This window comes from Centropristis striata, chromosome 8 (assembly GCF_030273125.1).
Source record: "Centropristis striata isolate RG_2023a ecotype Rhode Island chromosome 8, C.striata_1.0, whole genome shotgun sequence".
NCBI lineage: Eukaryota > Metazoa > Chordata > Actinopteri > Perciformes > Serranidae > Centropristis > Centropristis striata.
In genome coordinates this window covers 22,712,971-22,728,214 of record NC_081524.1, presented here as the reverse complement: position 1 = coordinate 22,728,214, position 15,244 = coordinate 22,712,971, and the positions used below count along the sequence as shown (strand labels likewise).

The following is a 15,244-nucleotide window of genomic DNA, read 5'->3' as shown; positions in this document are numbered from 1 at the left end:
TTGCTGAAATACACTTTTTAAAACCAGAGCAGCTCTGCTCATATCACACACAATGCCAACAGTTTAAGGCACTTGTGCTGCCAGTCGATCAGTTTTAACAACTAGTATTTTTTCTTTTAAAGCAAGAATGATTATTTATTTGCTGGTGCTGGCCTCTCAAGTTTGAGGATTTGTTGCTTTCCTTTGATTTATGTAAATATAGTTATTTAATAATTTATCTTCAGGTTTGTTTCACTGTTCATTGGACAAAACGGAGGTGAAGTGCTCTGAGAAATTACAAAAGTGACTAGTCCTTGACATTATTTTGGCTGACTAATTGATTTATTACAAGAAATAATCAGTATTTTTATTAACAGTAACAATTTCGGTGCTTGCGTTCCCGTTGGACTTCCCAGCAGTCAGTCATTCAGTATTTTTGCCCGCCAGTCGTTCAGTACGTCAGTCATCAGTCAGTCTGACCAGCTGCCAGTCGTGCAGTCAGACTGTGTGTTTGGCTCCGAGCAGAGCGGAGCAGTGCGGTCTTCCTAAATAGTGGTTGGCTTCGCTTGGCTGACGAAACATGTCGTCTTGGCCGGCGGTCGTGTACTACTCAACCACAGGGCGTGTGTGTGTGTGTGTGTGTCAGTGGATATATCAGCCCATTTTTATTTAAACAGTGGCTGTTCCTTTGCAATGTGAGCAAGTTATTAATAACGTGATTGTGGCTGGGAAGAAGTGGTTTTCCACATAACTGGCTCCCTGTCTCGTCTCACCAGCTGCTGATGCTGGGATTTATTCTCCTTGAAATTTTTCCAATTAGCAACTTTCACTCACAAGACATATAAATACAATACATATACATGCATATTATATTTACATGTAATAACTTGAAAACCCAGGAAAGGAAACAATATTCTTTCAGGTTAAAATTGACAATCAAGTTGTTTAAATTGGTTGAAATGTTGAAATTTCAAAATTTTCATGTTTTTTTTAACTGGCAGGTCAAAGGTCACAGTATGACTGGTTTATTAAAGAAGGCCCAATACTGTGGTTTCTTTTTTTTATGTCTACGTGCTGGCAACAGCCATGACCTGAGGCATTATGTAGTCTGCTCGTCCGTCCATTCATCCCATTTTTCTGAATGCAACATCTCAGGAACGGCCGAAGGGAATTTCTTCAACTTTGGCACAAACCTCCACTAAGACTAAAAAATTAACTGATCAGATTTTCGAGGTCAAAGGTCAAGGTCTCTGTGACCTCAAAAAATTCATTTTTAGCCAGAACTCAAGAATTCATACAACTTACTTAGACAAAATTCCACACGATAAAATTGTGAAGTTATGACATTTTATACTCTAAAGGTCAACTTCTCTGTGACATCATACTATTCTGCAAAAACACTTCTCTGGCCATTATTCAGTACCATAACTCAGGAACAGAAGGGGAGTCATTTTTGATTCTGAATTATGTCAGATACTCAAATGCTGACACAAATCTTGAAACTGTGGTGACTGTATAGATCATCTGTGCTGCCGAGGTAAAGAAGTGTATGAAGCATCCACTTTTAGAATGTGTAGATTCTTTGCAGCAACATCCATATTTGAGACATTGTCTTAATATATGAGCCTGGCTGGTTTGTTAAGGCATACAAGTGGGAGTCTGGGATCCTACTTTACCTTTAAATTGACCCCGGTTCTGTTTTTTGTCAGATGTAGTGAGCCTGATAGTGATGCCTGTTTATTATTTACGAACAAGTGAGCACAACTAAGCATTTACTTCAATAAATGTAGGAAAACCAATATTTAAAACCACATTCAGCTATTTGAATCATGAGAGAACATACTTTCACAATCCAGGAAAGTTATGTCTGATCTCAAATTTTTGGCTTTAATCAATAGACTGATTATTTCGCATACAGTCTAGATTTGATTCTGGGAAACCTGATAACGGAAATATTTGCCTCTTTTGTATTGAAGTTGTGCCCACTCAGTGTTTGTTGGCTTCAAGTGCAGCTGTTCCTGCTGTTAATGGTCAACACTGTCACGCTTTAATGGATCACAGAACTGAGTGTTAGTCAAACTGGGAAATCACTTCTGTAAATTTCTATTCCTGTAAAACATCCCTCACTATTGTCTTCTTTCACGTGACAAACATACTAAAAATTTGTGGTACCTGCACTTCTGGGTGGTCCCAAGGCAGTCAAGTAGTTCTTATTAGTGTAGTATTTGTAGTATAATTATAAGCTCAGCAAAAGTTATTGACATCTTCTCTATAAATCATATTGCCCGTTGTGTTTACTATGTGTTTGTTTACATAGTATCGCCAAAATTTTAGCTGACATGTTGCCAATAAAACAGTAGGGTTTTCCTGACCATTATAAGACTTAATATTATTAGATAGTTTTACTGCTGTCGTTTCCGGTCGCCTTGCTTACATCATTGCCTATTACAGTTAGGTCTGTCATGATGATTGCCTCATTATCAGAGGACTCTTCTTGGACTCACATTTAATTAAAGAGGTAGTTTTTGTTGGTCTACCTCAGGGTCTTTGACCAGTTAGACATGCCTTGAAATCCTCCAATAGGAGGCGCCCAGGAGGCAACCTGATCCATTGTCCTTACCACCTCAACGGGCTCCTTTTGGCGCAAAGAAGCATCGGCTCTACTGCGAGCTCTCTATGGATGTCCGAGGTCCTCACGCTATCTGTCAGGCTGAGCCCGGACACTTCACAGAGGAACCTGATTTTGGCCGCTTCTATCCGTGATCTCATGCTTTTGGTCACTACCCAAAGCTCATGACCATAAGTTTGAGGTATTCTAGCTCAGCTCTCTCCTCACCACACAGTTCCAGTACAACACCCCCATCACTGCTGACACCAAAACAAACCGTCTGTATATTCTCATGATCAAGACCCAGAGGTACTTGACTCTTTCACTTGTGGCACAAACTCACTCCTAACCCAGAAAACCTCAGGATTCAGTCTTGGAGGTGCTGACTCTCAACCCAACCCTCACACTTTAAACCATTCAAAAGAGTGCTGAAGGCCACGGATTAAAGCTGTCAAAATTTTAGCAGCAGCCTGCCAAGATAAACCCACTTGGAGTTCTGAATGTGGGTTAAGAGTCAAAAATACTGGATCCTACTGTTGTTTCGTTCACATGGCTCTATGTTAATTTTAACATCGGGGGAAATAACCCTCATAATATCATCTGACAGACCAACTGTTTTCTGAAGTTAAGCAGTACTCCTAATAACAAGTAAACCAAACTTGATATGTTAAATTGGTGCACTTTATATTCCAAAGTTTTGTTTTGCTTTTAGTGCCCTTGAGTCAGAAATGTCAGAATTAATCAGGATCTCACATGTACCAGCTAACTAAGAGGTTTGATGGAAAATAAAGTGTGAGGGACTTGACTGTTGTCCTTAATAGTAAAGGGGAAATGGTAAGAGCAGCATTTTCAACTATGATCACACACCAAGACCATGTGTCTAGCATGGCTTTGTAAAAAAAAAAAAAAAAAAGTTTTTCTCTGCTGTCTTAAATTCATGGCCTAACAAGTCTCAGCTGTTCTGAGGTCACAGACATGAGTTTATTGCAGGAATTCATACCAACAATGGCGACAAAAAAAACATAAATCATACCGATTTGATGTGTCAGTTATTTTTTCTTCCTGCATTTTTCAGAAACATCTGAGTGTGTGGGTGGAGAGAGTGAGACTGTACATGTGATGATCTACAGTAATATGTATTTCAGTGTGTGTGTGTGTGTGTGTGTGTGTGTGTGTGTGTGTGTGTGTGTTTGGGGGTGTGGTCCATTGTGAATTTCCCCATTTCTCATAATGATTCTGTAAGAATACACCTACTCCGCCCACATCTGCTGGCATGTTGCCAGGTAACATGGGGGCTAAAGGTTAGAAATGGGTAAGAAACACCACCCAGAAAAATAGTGTGTATGAGGGTGTGTGTGTGAACCAGAGAAAGTGTATTCTCATTATTACTGTAATGTAGGCAGGATCACACCTTTTACTTTCTGTACTGACGAACATTTTTCTTAAGATTTTTCTCAGGTTGATCTCGGAGTTAATCAGCTCATTTCAATTTACCACCTGTTTTTACCGTCAGCCGTTTTCTGAGTAAAATAAGCAAAAGCCAAATAGAGAAGTAATAATTACACATTTTAAAAGTGGTGCTGGATTTGTAGACACACCAAAAAAATGCTGATTAAATTAATTATTTTCAATTTTTTACATTTTTTCTTACCTTGATTATTTTCAGTGAAAGTATAAGTTACACATTTTATATTGAAATGCATCAAAAAAAATTCTGGCAGCAGGAAAACATTACAGTTAGGTACAGCAGGTTAATAAAAACAAGCTCAGAATCTACTTCCACTGACGGAAAATAAAGAAATTAATAAAGAGAAGATGCCATATTAATAAATAGAAAAGTTATAATATTTTTTTAATCCAGTCTTCCTTCAATTTTGCTGCATCACATAACATTTTACATATACACATTTACATTCACATTAAATACCATTGAATTATTGCAATTTGTTTAAAAATAAATAAATCAAAATTGATTATGACAAGTGATTATAATCCACTGTTTCACTCATTTTCCTACATGAGCGTATTTCAGTGGTTACACATTAACTGACACATCTCATATGTTCCAACAGTCAACTCCTCTCAGTAATCACACTTTAATAGAAAGCCCCACACCTTTGAGAACACTAATATCCATGCTTTTACTTTGACTTTGTTTTCCAATATTTTCACAGTTTCAGTCTGATTCATTTTAGTGCTCTCTCTTTCTGAGTACATGTAACGTCCTCTTCTTACAGTTAATTCTCCTCCAGCTGCTCCTCATCTCTCACCGATCTCTCTTCTGCATATTTGCACTCTAGTCTCTGACTCTTAAAAAGCCTCACCTCAGATATTGTCATAAGGCTGCAAAACACATGAAAGAAACCAACTCCCTTCCGTGAAACAGGAAGTGTTATTATCAGTACAGCGACAGCTTGAATTTTAGCTGGTTTATTAATTTTTTTTTAATTTGTGGCTTAGTGGTTATAGTGCTGTAACCTGACAATGCAAACAACTAGTCCATCTAGACTCCTCAAACTTGTAACTAACACACAAAAATGATTATCTAAATGTTGAAATTAACTGTTCGCCTGTACCTTTTGTAACCTTAAAAATCACCAGAGCTGCTAAAAATCACACAGTCAAGTTTCATTTAGCATCAGGAACGTTTCTGCTTCTGCTTAGCTGGTAAAATAAAACTGTTTCCTTTTTAATAATCCATCAGAAACTAATCCAGGCCTCGCTTTTCTAGCTCCATCAGTGATCTACCTCGGCCCCACCTCTGTTAGATATTACGCATTCTGGCTAGCAAACACTAGTATAACAAAAAAACAACAACAATTGATACAACTGATAAATGAACAATATTTTCTTCGTTTTTTAATTCCCTCAGCCACCAGCAGAGGCAGCCCACCTCTGGCCTCCACGTGCACATCTGTAATTTTCAGAAGAAAACCTTTGCAGGGCACGTTTCGAGCGTTGTTTCCTGACATTAGTTTTTGCACGTTTCTGTCTGCCATCCAGTAAGCAGATGCAGGGTGGAGTCGCTTCTCAGACCGTCAGTTAGTACTCTGTCTCAACCGTCCTCCTGATATTACGTGGAACTAAATTGTCATGCACCCGGCGGTGAATGAGGACAACCTGTATATGCGTGTGATAGGCTTCTTCCCGTCTATCACTCTTGACCTCACACACACACACTGTCTTACTTTCTCACGCACACACACAGCATTTTTGATTATATATGAAAGTTTTCATAATTATCCAGAAGTTTCAGGCCACTTACAATGCTCAAATATTTTTAATGCTTTTAGTTTAGGTTTAAAGGATTTAAGTAAAAATATACAGATTTTTTTTCCTATATCTGAGACCAAACAAGTGCTTTGTCTTCATGCCAATGAATATGTAAAATATAGTTTCTGTTTTACAGCTGTGAAAACATTTGTCACCTTCCGGCCCGTTCACTGCAAAAATATTTGTCTTACAACATAAATCAGCCTAGAGGTGTGATAAAATTCTTATTTCTCTTTGAACAGGTGAGCATTTGCTCACGTCATACGGGTTTCTAAAGCCAAAGTGGAAAGTACACAGATAAAATTACGCAAGTCAATCTGTTTTGTTTAAACAGGCCGATTTCTGTTAGAAGTTCAACCACCAGACCTCACCTGCACATTTTACATTTTTTAAAAAAGAGAATAAATAAAAATGAGGGGATGAATCCAATGTCAATCCAATTACAAGAGGAAAACTAACATCTTAAGCTCAGTAATATAATATATTAATAACCTGAGTGCATGCAGGGTGTTTTCTGGCTTTTAGTCAGCTTTTTAAATCCTGACATCATCATGACCTCATGACCTTTTAGAGAGCTATCACATTTTTTATAATAATTTCTTCATGATTGTTGTGTATTTCATTTTCAAGAGTACAGAAGTAGCTCTAAAAAACATGTAAGTACCAGTCTACTATTTAAATAAATATTTTTTTAAAACATAGAAATTGGGTGTCCCCCAGTCTCAGAAATGTCTTAAAATGATGTGAAATTGATTATTTTAAGTCAGAGCCTTGGTGATGATTCCAGTTACAAGTTACATTTTACTGTCAAATGTAATAAAAGGACTAAATATATACAAAAATGTTTTATTGGTTCCTTCTTCTGAGGCCTGGTTAAACCAGTCATGACGAATTCTGCATCCTCTAACAGGCTAGCAATTTTGTTTTCTCAGAATGTATAAATATATTTATTTATATATGAGTCATTTTATGCCTTTATTACAATGTGATAGTGGAGAGATGCAACAAAGGTCTTCTGCTGCTCTTGCACTGGAGATGTCATGATTCAGAATCATTGGTTTGACCCCTGAACCTAAAAAGGTAAATAATTACCATTAAAGGGACCCTTTATAAAATTAGCATTAAAGGGGTAGAAGATCAGGACTTCACTGCCACAAAGTTCATAAAGTTGACTTGTGAGAGACAGGTTTAAAATAAAAAAAAAGAATGTTTTTTTTAATTTATTTATTTAGGTTGGTTTTGTGATTTTATTGTTGTTGTTCTTTTTCTTTTCTTTCCTTTTTTTTTTACTGTGTTTGTCCATTGGTGATGTATGTTGTGTTTTGTTTAAATTTATAATTAAAAAAAAGAACGGTAAAAATCGAAGCAGTAGAAGTGAATTGTTCAAACCTTGTTAAGTGCATAAGGTAAAGCCTGATTTCCACCGGGCGCGGTTACCTCACACGCTGTTAGTAACATAGGCTTTTTACTAAAAAAGGTACAAACTCTTAGCCTCTTCGATTGTCTGATTCATACTGCAAATCTCATGGTTCTGCAATGTCGAAGAGGTCGAGAAAGTTGCTGCTTGTAACGAACGATTTGCGGTCGTGGCCTTTCATCGGTAGGCGGGGTCAGTCACAGGAGGCCATGTTAGCCACCAGAGACACACACACACACACACAAACAAACACATCCTGAAACTGCAAACTGTCAGAGTGAAAGTTAAAAATTCAAATCCTGTCAACGACGAACACAAAAACAATCAACTGTCACTCTCTTCTTCTTCAGAACTGAACGCTCACATTTACTTTCTCTCCCCTCCCCTCTCTCTCTCTCTCTCTCTCTCTCTCTCTCTCTCTCTCTCTCTCTCTCACCACAGCAGTGGTATATGTGTATTGTGGGATGTGGTCTCTCTCACCTCATGTAACCATCTCCTTTCCTCTTTTCTCACTGCCATTGCTACCTCCATCTTTGTCTTATATTTCACTGCTTTATATTCTGTCATTTTTCTTTTTTTGCCCTTGTCTGCCTTAATGTCCACCGATTTTCCTCCTTACAGTGCACACTCATCCTGTGCAATCATAATAATGTGTTTTTTCTTTATTTTTTACGGTTTCAGGTGTAACTACTCACTACGGTCATATCTGTTTAAATGAAGGTGTAAATATTAGTATTGCTATGTTATTTTACTTAATTATTTCACTTGTGTTTTTGTTTTGTTTCTTTTTTCATCATCACTCACCACTCAGTAACACTGAGCTGTAACTAACACATTTCCCCGGTGTGGCATCAAAAATTGATTGTTGTTTATTATTATGGTATATCTCCATTATCAACACAATATTTAGTATATTTAACAGTGATATTTAGTTTTTACAAAATGTAATTGCAAAAAAACATTTCAAGTTATATATATAAAGGTATATGTCTGTTATGAACATAGTATATTTAGCATTGACAAAACTTTGTAATTTTTGCATTTAGTTTTTCTCAAAAGTACTGTGTTGGCTGTTATATATATATTACGGTTTATGTCAGTTAGTATATTTAATAATGACAAATTGTATTTTTTTCCCCAAAAATGATTGTAAAAATTACCATGTTAAATATATAATATATAATACTAACGGTATATTTCCGTTAACAACACAATGGTAAGTATATTTAACAGTGACAAGATGTATTTTTTACAAAGAAAAATATGCAAAAATTACAGTTTTGGCTGTCATTCATATTAACCGTGTTTCACTGTTAATTCAACCTATTTAGAGTTTACAGTCTTTCATTGGCATGGTTTGACAGTTTTTCACTGTAAAATCTACTGACTGTTAGTGAAAGTGAAAAATAATTTGTGTGTCGGCCCTGCGATTTAGGTATGCTCCAAAATATAATGGGTTTGTCCTTGTCTCATGCTACAAGAACTAAATAAAAGATTCTACCTACATTATATGAACTGTCTCTCTCTCTGTCTCTCTCCAGGTGAGCAGAAGCGTTACCAGGTTGTGATCCACGGTATCGAGCCGCTGCTGGAGACGCCTCTGCAGTGGCTCAGCGAACACCTCAGCCACCCCGACAACTTCCTGCACATCTGCGTCATCCCCGTCCCTTCTGACTGAGGCCACACCTGCCACACCTCACCGTCACCGTGACGACCCATCGACAGACCAGCCGACCCGCCACGCCGGCTGGTCAACCGCCGAAACGGTAGCGCAAAAAAAACGGTGGAAACTAGGAACTAACAGACTCTTTAATGAGAAGCAGATCTTATTGATGAAGATGAAGAAAGGATGTGAGGGAGGTATTTAACAAACCTCTTCTTCCATCTCGTCTATTTATATTTCTACTCCTCCTACCACTACTACTACTACTCCTCCTTTCCCTCCAGAAAACTTTATAGGACGCAAGGATGCAGATCTTCTCTTTCTCCTCTGCTCCCAAAGGAAAGAAGACGTTTCTTTAGGGGGAGAGGAGGTTGAGTGAGCAGATTTCTCTTTTTTCTACTCTCGCATCTTCTCCTCCTCTCCAAGCAAACATCTCCATGGGAGGAGAGGTGGTGAAGGGATCCCTCGTTTTTCCATCCTGCCATACATATCCCTCCTTGTCTAGTCCAAGATAAAGACTGTCCTGTCGACAGGGAGACAATTGTTTGGGATTTGGGGAGAGGTGAATCCAGTCCTGCTGAAGTTGCCTTAGTTAACACATTCACTCTTTTTCATCGTCATCGTCTCTGCAAAACATCTGGACACACAGAGTCACTCTGAGTTTACATCACAGTCTGCAAACATTATTGTTATCTTCAAAAACTTTGACTTTTTACAGAGGATTTTCTGCTGGTGGGGCTGCTTGCATTAAACATTGGCTTCATTTGACAAAGTGAGCTGAAATCAGAAGAGGACGAGCTGATTTCTCTCTACTCTCCAGCACAGTCTGGGTCTGGTTTGGACTTAACATCTGGTGCCACTGTTGAGTTAAGCATCTAATTATTAAGTTATTTTAAAAAGAAAAGCAACTTAACAAGCAGATACATGTGTCATCACCTAGCTCTATTCCCGAATTAGCATTAAATTGCAGCTTTAACTCCATTTTTGTTTATTTTCATTTTTTTAATCTTAAAAACTTATTTTCAGAATTGAAATAAACCAGAATTGTCTGTTAATTAGACGTTCCTGTGTGGGTGATGGGACACTACAACTGTCAAATACAAATGGAAAAACTAAAAAAAAAAAGCATTACATTCTTTGTTATTTACTTGTTTTGATATCTTTGCAGAAGACAGGTGGAGATAGAAGATTTTCACAGGGTATCTTTTGGGAGCGAACCAGCTATTTTTACGAGGCTAACACAAAGGGGGTCATGGGAAAAAAAAACTCCACATATGTTTTCAATAGCAGGTGTTGATTTCTCTCCATCAATACAACACAGTTATGCTGTTTTACTGTATGTTTCTGTCAGGTTTGGCTTGAGCCTCTTTGTCTGCAGCCAAACTTAAATGAGCATCTGGTTTTGTTTCATTTTAAGAACTCAGCTTAGATAACGAGACAGCAAGCACAATTAGTGTTCAGTCTGTTGGGGGACACTGTTGTTTTAACATGTACTACATATGCTTTCATGATCCAATGTTTGTTTGTGGACAAACAAAACTGGACGTTGAGGATGTAATTATTATTTTTCTTTTTTTTTTTAGCTAAGTTTGCATCGTATATCAGCATCTTTCTTTTCTTTTTTTACATCTGTTCATACTGGAATAAAATGACTCAAAATAAAAGTTAATTCAAATATTTAACTGTCAGATAATTGTTGATTGTGAAGACAAAAACTGAACATTGCGTTCTTAAAGCCTCCCTGCCCTCAGTATGGTGTTGTGAAATGAGTTTGAGGAGCATTTTACTTTTACTGTCCCACAAATTTACTTTAATAATTGCCTCCATGAAGGAGGTTATGTTTTTAGTTTGTTGGTTTGTTTATTAGCAGGAAATACCACAGGCACAATTTTCATGAAACTTAGTCCAAAGATATGGAGCGGATCCAAATCATGAGATAGATACACACATTATTCAGCGTTGCACGGAGGTCTGAGCTCTCTGAAGGCCCTTCTACTTCCAGGTAAACTTATTTCTCATTAAAAGTATTTGTGTACTCATAATGGCGTCAGAATAACCTCAGTTACCTTTACTTCCCGGTAAGGTGAGGATGAAAATGAAAATGAAAATGTCACCTTCCGAAGTTATTACAGCTAAGTGTCATTTAACGCTTTTCAGTACTGGTAATAATATGTTACCTGAGTTTCAGTACCAATACCAAGCCAATATTATTTAGCTTGGTTAAATAGGAGACCCTGCAAAGTCAGATATCAGCACAACTTTTCTCAGAAGCATTTTAACACAAACACCTACAGAAGAAATTTGCAGAAACATAAAGAAGAAATGTAGTGGTATTTCATAAAGGGCTGTTTCCTGACGCCAAAGTAGTTCAACTAAAAACTGTTCAGTGACCTATATGGAGCCGTCATAAAGATGTGAGATTCTAACCATTCGTATTCGTAATGTTAAACATTTGTATGTCAATAAAATAGTTGTACACAAAATAACGCCTTCATATACGTGAGTCTGAGAAATTGTTTGGGTTAGGATTGTTTTTATGTGAGTATGAATCTAAAAACTATGAGTGCAAAGTCTTGTGAATACAACTCTAATCCTAATCCAATCCTAACCCAAACTATTTCTCAGACTCGCGTATATGAAAGCATTATTTTGTGTACAACTCTTTTATTGACATACAAATGTTTAACATTACGAATACGAATGGTTAGAATCATGCACACATCTTTAGGTCAACTATCTTACTCCATACCTATATGGATTAACAGAGATGCTGCATCTGGAATTGTTGGGATATTGATGGGAAATATGTTTTTTTCACAATTTACATTTACATGTTGCTTTAGCTGTTAGGACAAGGTTATTTGATGTGTTTCTTATTGTCATGGGAAGACCAAAACCGTAATGAAGTGATCCTTCTATCAATTAGTCTGTGTATCCAAAGCCTGATATCTTTATCTGTCCCACAGAGCCCCATTGTTGTCCAAAAACTACTGCAAACACATTAATGAGCCAACATGTTCCTTCATGACCACACAGTGTTGTTAAATTTGATTCAATCCCACACACACCATGGTGCTGCCTCAAATACTCACTAGAGCACCAAATGTAGATTAATCCACTGCTGAAAATAGTCCTCAACAAATGCACTATTTCCTCCTGTTTGTTTGATAAAAAAAACTACAGTGAGCTAGCCTGTAAGTCTCCTAACTCCCAAAAGTCAGATCAAACTGCTAAATTAGGCAGTGGTGATTAAATCTACTGTATATTCTGTTAATGCATTGCCTATTTCTCGCCTGAAATGTTTTCAGAAACACATTACAGTGCGTTTTGCTGGGAATCACCAGAGGCCCCACGATCTGATTTTATCACGATACTTGAGTCACAATACGATATTATTGAGATTTTAAACATTTCACGATATGGTGAGTATAGCGATATAATATATTTTGGTTTGACTGCATTTTGTGTCCACAAAATTAAATTCAATCAATAATTATTTTGTCAAATAAGAAAAAAATCTCTTTGCAGCGTTATTTCGACAAATTTCCGACATGATATCCTGAAGCACATGGTGCAATCTTCTAGTTTCATATGATACCAGTATCTCCAGTATATTCCTAAAAGTAAGCCTGCTACGGCCTCCGAAAAAAAAAGAAAAGCCGCAAATACTGACGGCCTGCAAGACGTCGAAACGCTTCATATCGATACTTGGGAGCCATGACTCAATATAATATTGCCACACAAAATATTGCAGGAATATTCTGTATCAATTTTTTATCCCACCTTTAGAAAGTATGTCACCAGGCCGCCACATTTTTTTCCTGAGAGAAGACAAGGAAGTTGTCACGGGGTCATATGGTGTCATATCATTGGGGTACAACCAAAGCAAAGTAAGATCTCAATAGGTGGATCACAGAACACCTGGTTCTGTCAGGCTGAGTGGAGCAACATCATCTGAGTGGAAACCATCCATTTAAGTCTAGCGTCGTCTGCTGTAGCGCTCCAATATCGCAGCTCCAATGAGACTGCAGTCACACTAATGCAAACCAGTGACCATTGCCTGCTGAGGCAACACTGGCCAGTGCAGAATGTAATGCATACAGGTATCAGTGTGCTGGGGTTAACCACACACACACACACACACACACACGTCTTTGTTATTGGTTCAGGCTGCAAAATCAGTGGTCAAAGTTCACCAAGGTTTAACTTTGCGTGATGCAAAGACGCAGATTTGCTTTGCAACCCGAAGTGGATGCTTTATTTCCTCCTTGCTGCGTAGACCATGTGTAACCGCAACCATGCACTGTGCATGTGTCGCACCCAAATTATGTGACACCATTTGACCCCAAAACTTCTCCTCTTTTTTTTTACCATCTTTGCTTGAAAACAGACGGAGCACCACCTATACCTGCATGCGTCACTCAGCACTAAATCATATGTTTCATTGCTCTGATTGGTTGGAGGTTTACCAGGGGCATTGGGTCCCTGTTTGGAAATCAAAAATGATCTGAGAGGTTCCAGACTTTGCAAATGAGTCTTCAGTGCCAGGAAAACCGTGATTAGCTGAGACACTTTTTTACATGGAACAATATATTTGTGAGGTGTGAGAACCAATGGGCTCGGAGCTGACAGCCACAGGCAGGAAGTCTTAGAGATGGAGTAACATCTTGGTTGTGTTGTTTTCATGGAATATGATGACTCTATGAAAAGCTATTGAATAACACCAAGCGTATCATTAAAAGAACACGTCATCCTTAAACTGTTTTCCTGTCATTCCGCATGTTACTGTATTCCTCTCTGCTCTGGAGGACGGAGTCGGTCTGGAGGCGGTGGGTGAAAGTGTCAGAGCCGGCGGTGGGGTGGGGGGGTGGGGTGGGATTTGAACCGGCAGACGAGACAAAGTCAGCTTCCGTCCCCTCTGGTGTTTTAACGTCTTTTCACTTTATCCATGTCATAAAGAACATCTCTCTCTTATGTGTTTTACTGCTGACACTCGCTCTCCCTCCCTCTCTTCATCTCTCCTGGTTAATTATCTGTTGGCATTCCACCCGCTGCTAATGAGACCACTAAACTGTGCTGTCAGACAGGCCTCAGGCTCTGTGTGTGTGTGTGTGTGTCGGTGTGTGTGTGTGCGTGTGTGTGTGTGTGTGTGTGTGAGTGTGAGTGTGTTTTTGTGTGTGCGTGTGTGTACGAGTGTGTTTGTATTGATGTGAGCAAGCCCAGTTTCGCGGAATTAAACTGTACAGTGTGAATGTGTGTGTGTGTGTGTACATAATTACAGACATCATTTATAGCCCCCTGCAGGTGTGTGTGTATGAATTCTCTCTCACACATTCTCTTGTCTTGTCACACTGCCAGTCTGCTAATTCAAAGTGTGTGTGTGTGTGTGTGTGTGTGTTGTTTGTTGTGTGAGTGATGTCACACATCATGTCATCACGTCGGGCTTCCTCACCGCTGATGCCGCCGCCAAGCATGATGGGATGGCGGCTTTATGGAGTTGAGTCAGGAACTGGGGCTCGGCGTGGGGTACAGTGTGTGTTTGTTTGTGTGTGTGTGTGTGTGTGTGTGTGCGTGTGTGCGTGTGTGCGTGTGTGAGTGTTTGTATACACACTGCGGCTGTAGACGCAGTGATGAAGAGTCTGTCTCACTCTGTCATCTCGCTGACACACACTCTTTTATGGGATTTCCCGAGCTGCTGTACTGTACAGCAGAGTGAGGAGAGAGTGAGATGCTGAGTGAGGTGTTTGGATGGAATGAATCGAAGGTAAATTGTTTGCAGGGATGCATTTACAACTCTTGTTTTGTTTTTTTCCCCCTCTGAATCGCTCAGTGTGGAAAAGTTGACTTGTATTTCATAACATCACACTGACCAGTTTAAGCAAGAAAAAAAACAAAAAAGCGCTTATAAAGGAGATAATTCAACAGTGTTTTAGAGAAAATGTCATCCCATTTTTTTTTAAGTCATTTGTTCCCAAAGTAAAGGTTTGCATGGCTCCTCTGACAGTGGCGGTTCTAGACCAATTTTACTGTGGGGGCCAAGGACGGGCCAGTATTTAATCAGAGGGGCACATTTAAAGGCAAAAATGACATTTAAGCATTCAAAACCTTTATTTTAGCTTATTTAAAAATCTAATTTCAGTTTATTTGGAAGATACACTGATTGAAACAATTATTCTTGTACGACAATGACATTTATAATTTTTGTGCATAATTACTTTCTTTTTTAAAGTGCAGTCCAGTGAGAATGATCTTTATATATATATATATATATATATATGTACAATTAAACTATTATACATTGTAC

The 15,244-nt window shown here is 38.4% G+C and overlaps 1 protein-coding gene across 3 annotated transcripts in view; it reads left to right on the top strand.

The window, feature by feature from the left end:
- Positions 1–10,617, top strand: part of atg5 (ATG5 autophagy related 5 homolog (S. cerevisiae)) — a 33,564-nt gene extending 22,947 nt beyond the window's left edge. For all 3 annotated transcript variants that reach the window (XM_059338326.1, XM_059338324.1, XM_059338325.1), the window contains exon 8: positions 8,819–10,617. In XM_059338326.1, coding sequence (XP_059194309.1) covers positions 8,819–8,955 — 137 coding nt within the window. In that variant the 3' untranslated portion in view covers positions 8,956–10,617. The remainder of the gene's footprint in view (positions 1–8,818) is intronic.
- The last annotated feature ends 4,627 nt before the right edge of the window (positions 10,618–15,244 follow it).